A 6,000-nucleotide genomic window follows, 5' to 3' on the forward strand; every position below is an offset into this window, starting at 1 on the left:
GTCAGCAACAGTTTTGCTATCAGATGGGAAGGTTGCTGGGTGTCATGTGAGTTGCCCAACCATGGCTGAATGTGTTTGATCTGGTGACCGGGTCAGCCCTAATGTTAAGAGAGTTATTAGGGGACTTATTAGGGAGAGCCAGAGAGTCAGCTAAACCCCCCACTGATTCCATCATAACTGCTGTAGTAGCAGGGTCATTACTGCCCTGCTGCTGAGGCTGTAGCGGGGATTGGGAATGTGTTGGTGTGCAGGCCACGTTGGTTAAGTGTGGACAATGTGTGTGTGAGTGTGCCAGCATGTGAGCGTGTGTTTGTGTGTTTAGGAGGACAGGGTAGAGTTACAGGGACAGAGGTAAAGGGAAACAGGTGTCACTGAGAAGAAAAAGTGTTTAGATTACGACCAAATCTTATGAGATGAAGGGAATTATTACTGACTGCACCCTGCTAAAGTTTTAACAATACCTGCTTTTACTGATGCACTGCAAACATACCAAGACATTAACGACCGGAGCTGAGGAGGAATGCAAACTCCAGATATTAAATGGATAAATAAAAATAGAAAAATAAACCTGGCAGCTTCCAAGCCTGTGGAATATCTGATTGAGCCCTTGTGTACATTCTCAAGCCGGTGTGCTTTACTTTAACAAAAACAAAAAGGGTTATTTACATTAAGATGCCAATGAAAATGTCTAAATGAGATAAATATCCACTAATCAGAATGTGTAGCCTTAAACATTTTACTTCGGCTGTATTTCTTTGTTTTTTGTACAAAACTCTTGCTGTCAGTTGCCAGGTGTACAAATGAATTCCCTCAAGGAGAGACCGTCTGAGCGCCATTATCCCCATATCTCTCTCCCCTCTCTTTTTAAGACAGCAGTTTCTTACCCTGCCTCCGACTGTGGTCGTTCGTCAAAGCTAATGCTTTTGCTTTCAGACATGGTTGGGCGACAAGTCATACAAACTACTGAACAGAATCCCACCATTACCGTGACAACACAACTTTCACAGCATGATGTGGTAACAATAAAGAAAACAAAAACAACTAATGGATGCCACGATTATTTTTATATTTGTAAATTTCTTATCATCATAATAGCATCAAAAAATGTTGATATTTTCAGTAGAGTCTATTAATTCAATAATTACTGAGTCACCTTCTCACTTTAATTGTATTGGGTCTGCTGAGACGCTCAGCGTCCCCATTACAATACCCTTTGACCATCAGCAATTGATGTGAGCAATGGAGGAAACATTTTGGAAGATTGGAGGAGTGTGAAGTTTGCCAACATCAATCTTGTTTCAAACTGAACAGCAAAAGTTCTAGCTGAATGAATTGCCTTTCAAATGCAGCCGGCCATAGCTACACACATTCAATCCCAAAGAGAATCTGATTTGATCCCAAGAGCCGAACAAAGGCACAACCCACTGATTGATACAGCGGAGTGAGGGGAGATGAGGGTAAAAGAAAAGACGAGAGCCAAGTCAATTCAGAGGAGGGTTAAGAAAGAGGGAAAAGCAGATACACCAAGTAAAGGCAGCAAGGAGAGAGGAACCAAAAGGGAACAAACAGTTTTAATGGGAAATAAAATAGCTCTATGACATAGTGAGGTTGTTCTAAAGGCTCAATTTAATGTGTTGTGCCCAAGTTCAAAAGAAGTGAGAACTTGGGGTGGGAAGCTAAAGCCAATACTGATGAGTGCCTGTACTAACAGATCCCTCAACTCGATGTGTGGGTGGCAACAATTTTCTTATCTTGAAACGACTGATGGTGTCATAGGTGAAATACTTTCCTTGACATCAGAAGCATCAGGTGTAGTATGGAGTCACATGACTTAAGCTTGCACAGAGTGCTACGGTCTAAGTGTAACTGTACTACAACTACACACGAGAAGTAAAAAGAAAACTCTTGAAATTATAAAGAGGATTTATGCTCACATCACTGAAGTAATGCATTCTTAATGAGACAATTGTTCTCTCTGACCTTAACCACAGATCCAGTTTATTATGGTCCTTGGCTTTACTAAAAAAGGCATTTTAGGCACAATAGTAAGACGACCTTTGAGCAAACTAAATGCAGTTGATTGTTTTTGTTATGTTTTAGTTTTATTTCATATGCACAAATACATTACATCTGACTATATTCAACTACAATATACTGTCGCCTGTCATCAAGAAGGTTCCAGGTTTGAACCCCAGCTCCAGCACAGGACCTTTCTGTGTGGAGTTGTCATGTTCTCCCTGTTCCTGTGTGGGTTCTCTCTGGTACTCCAGCTTCCTCCCACAGTCCAAAGACATCAAGACGGGATGAGGCTGATTGATACTCTAAACTGTCCGTAGGTGTGGCTGTGAGTGTGAATGGTTGTCTGTCTGTATGTGTTGGTCCTGTGATGGACTGGCGACCTGTCCAGGGTGAACCCCACCTCTCGCTTGAAGGTAGCTGGGACAGGCTCCAGCCCCCCCACGACCCTTAACAGGATAAGCAGTAGAAAATGGATGGATGGATCGACGGATGGACATACAATATAAATGTAAATATATCACCAAATGATGCACAAAAATAATTTACTATATATTCATTCTCCATAGTTCACCTTTACTTACTAAATCTTACCCTCATAAATCTTAATTCATGAAATATATTGTGTTGTCTAAATTAAATCAGGAGTTGTTGGTGTTACAGAATCGTACTGTACTTTGTCACGTTTGGTTATTTTCCTGTAGTATCTGGAATTTCAACAACTGCAAGAAAAAAAACTTTCTCGCCCTCATGGTGGATTTGTGGGATAACACAACAAGACTGCAATAGTAATATAAAGGATGCACATTTTACTGTTGAACAAAAGACAAACATACACCGGTTTATAGGTTTGTCTACAAATACAATTGACTGCACATAAATAGGTGAAAAAGACTATGTATTATAAAAATCTACCGAAAAATGTATTTTTTATAACTGTAAAATTGTTGTCAATTGCATTTTTAAATTTACACTCAAAAATAATTTGAAGGCTGCCACTAAAGATTGTTTTTATTGCCATTCACTGAATTAATTGTTTTGTCTATAAAATATCATAACGTATGTTCCCATGACAGGTTGCTTACTCCGTAAAATTGTGTTTTGATTTGTTTTGTTTTTATCACACAAGATCCACATTCATGTTTGTGTCTTTGCTAAAGAAAAAAAATGCACCGTTTAAAAACAGTTGCTGATATTTGTCAATTGGTAAGAAATTTCATCATAAACCACAAACTACTTTAAAAGGACTGAAGCCTGAAATCCCTCTTGATTATCATTTCTATTTCTTGGTAAAACCCATTAAACAGTGAGACTCATAAAAGCAGCAGGGGAGATGACAGTCTTGCATTTTCAGTTGTTTTAGGGGCCTCTGAGCGCAATAAGCATCTTAAAATCAGGGGCTGTTAAAGTGTTGTTGTTGGGGTTTTTTTTACCTCTAAAGTGTTGTTCTTCAACAGTGCGAGTAACAAGCAACAATCCCAAGGAATCTGGAGTTAACAGAAGCCTTTTTGCACCATTTGCTGAGGGCAGCTCTGCAGGGAAGGCATTTACACCTGCTTGCCTCATCTTTCGTGATACACTTGTCCCCTGAAGTGTACTTTACTTATAAATATCCATGTCTAAGATCTGCCAAAGATGGAGGTGCCAGAGAGAAGGGCTGTTTGCGTGTGCTGGTGTTTGAAAAAAACCCAAAACAAAACAATGCAATGCAATATCCCACACAAATGAAGCTTGTTTGTGAATCAGGAGAGAGAATTCACAGTTCCAAGTAGCAGAGGTCACGATGAGAACTTGCAGTGGTCATGTCTCCATCAACATATTTCGATGCACATCAGTACTTAAGAATAACTTTTGCCAGCCTGTGTCGCTCCACCGCATCGCTGCTTTTAAAAAAAAAACACCATTTAACTTCACTGCAGGTAAAGGAAGACACGTTGTAAAGACTGAAGATGTAAATAAGGCGGGCATCTGTTTGACAATATGTCTAATGCTCACTCACACTTATTGTTTTGTATCCTCAGACTGCATTCATTTAAAAGACAATCCTGAATAAATCATGAAACAGGAATTTTAGGAAGATAAGATCCCATCTGGCGCCTTTTCACAATACAATACACAAAGCCCTACTCACTCGCTTTCAACTTCACTGGCAGGCGGGGGGGGGGGGGGGTAGATATCAAACATTAAACAGCATTTTTCATTCATGAGGAAATCACGTTCTGTTTCAACAATAGAGGGGAAAAGAGCTGATTCAGTGAAGTCGCTGCAGGGGTAATTGATAGGGATCCAGCAAAGGTAACTCCCTGGGGAAATGCTGGATCATGAGTTCCTACCCCGCCAGAGGGAATATGGACTATCTATAGAACTTTATAAAATCCCTTCGGGTGAGAAGAAAAATTCAATAAAGAATTTAGGAGTACATTTGAAACTGAATTAAAGTCATGTTTCTGTTGAAATACAAACATCGAGTTGCATTTTTGCATTTTATCTGAGGTTGCTGTGCTCTATGAATATTTTCAGAGGGTTCATGTTTGTCTCCCTTGATAGTAATTTCGGAATCACTGGACAAAAGAGAGTTGTTGAATTCAAAAATAATTCATTAGTGATTGGGTCCAAACTGTCTGACTGACAATTACTTAACAGAAGCCATAGTGCACATGTTAATGAATTAGGTGTCTTGAAGTTGTGAAATATGAGAAGAGAGTGACATGATTGTTGGGCACAGCCCTTCTCTGCAAACCACACACCATCTGTATACACCAGAAAATCAAAATGTCCATGTGGCTGTCCAGGCAGAATTACTATTCATTAAAAAAAAAAAAATCAGAGAAGAGATCTAGAGGAGTATACCTGGAGGCTATGAAAAAGATGGAGCTAGAAGCTGCTGGTGGGCTGACTGGTGTCCAAACAGACTTTGGATGTATGGGGAAAGTTGGAGTATACTGTATAGTTGTCCGCATGCTCTGACAGAGCTCAGATTTGACTGTTCTGCGCTTGACAGGGCTCTGACTTCTCCCCTCTCCCTGTTGCTAGAATTAGAGGAGTGTACCACTCACACATACACACACTGTCAAAGAAGTGGAAAACACAAATTGTCATGGGAAGAATACATCAAGTGCTTTCACACAACCTCTTCCATACCAATAAAAACAAAAAAAAAATAAAATAAATAAAGTGGCTCTATACTGCTTGTGTTATTCATCAGCAAGTTAGGTAGCCTGGTTGTGTATCTGAGAAATAAACTGACCGGGACAAGAAAACTCCCAGAGCCTCTTCCACAAAAGCTCCCCAGATTCCCAGATGAAGGGTTGGTCTACTGGACTGGAAAAGCCAAGAAGCAAACCAAGCATAACTGCTCTCGGTTCAAACATATACGTTTGTGCACATCCGCATGCACACACAAATGCACTGATCTGAAACTACTCAGTGAAGAACAAATACAATGTGCAGCCACAACGCATTTCTAGCCTCTCCCAGAGAAATCACATAAACACCCGGCAACAGGAGTGTCCCTAATTGGCACATACTGTAGATTTGAATTAAGACACAAACAGTGTTCAAATGTAGTAGAAAAGTGCTTGATTTAAAGGTAATTAATATTTCAGTTAGAAAAAAATGTTTCTTAAAGTGTCACAAGATGAAAGTGGCTCGGCATCTATAGCCGGAGAGGCTAAATGATGCGGGATTAATTAGAGAAGGGGGTGAAGAGAGATGATGTCTCCTTACCTTTGCTCTGTGAGGAGAAGCAGAGGGAGAGCTGAGCAAATAGGTCAGGATTCTCAAACTTCTCTTCTTTGACTTTGATCCAGATGCAATTCTCTGCCATTTCCTGAGGCACTATCTGCAATGACACAAGGATTCCATTATCACCAGAATCAGACTGCAAATTCCAGCAAGCTGCCACTCAAGAAGGTCTTCTCACTGGAGATAGGGTTTGTGTATGTTTGTCTTTGTGTGAACACACACTTGCCCTTGTGTGTGCAT

The 6,000-nt window shown here is 40.2% G+C and overlaps 1 protein-coding gene across 8 annotated transcripts in view; it reads right to left on the bottom strand.

The window, feature by feature from the left end:
• diaph2 (diaphanous-related formin 2) overlaps window positions 1–6,000 on the bottom strand; it is a 363,855-nt gene that overhangs the window by 218,402 nt on the left and 139,453 nt on the right. For all 8 annotated transcript variants that reach the window (XM_086222012.1, XM_086222015.1, XM_086222014.1 and 5 more), the window contains one exon: window positions 5,743–5,857. In XM_086222012.1, coding sequence (XP_086078138.1) covers window positions 5,743–5,857 — 115 coding nt within the window. The remainder of the gene's footprint in view (window positions 1–5,742; window positions 5,858–6,000) is intronic.

Source organism: Aulostomus chinensis, chromosome 13 (genome assembly GCF_037954235.1).
Source record: "Aulostomus chinensis isolate RoL2024-O1b breed Wild chromosome 13, RoL_Achi_v1.0, whole genome shotgun sequence".
Classification (NCBI taxonomy): domain Eukaryota; kingdom Metazoa; phylum Chordata; class Actinopteri; order Syngnathiformes; family Aulostomidae; genus Aulostomus; species Aulostomus chinensis.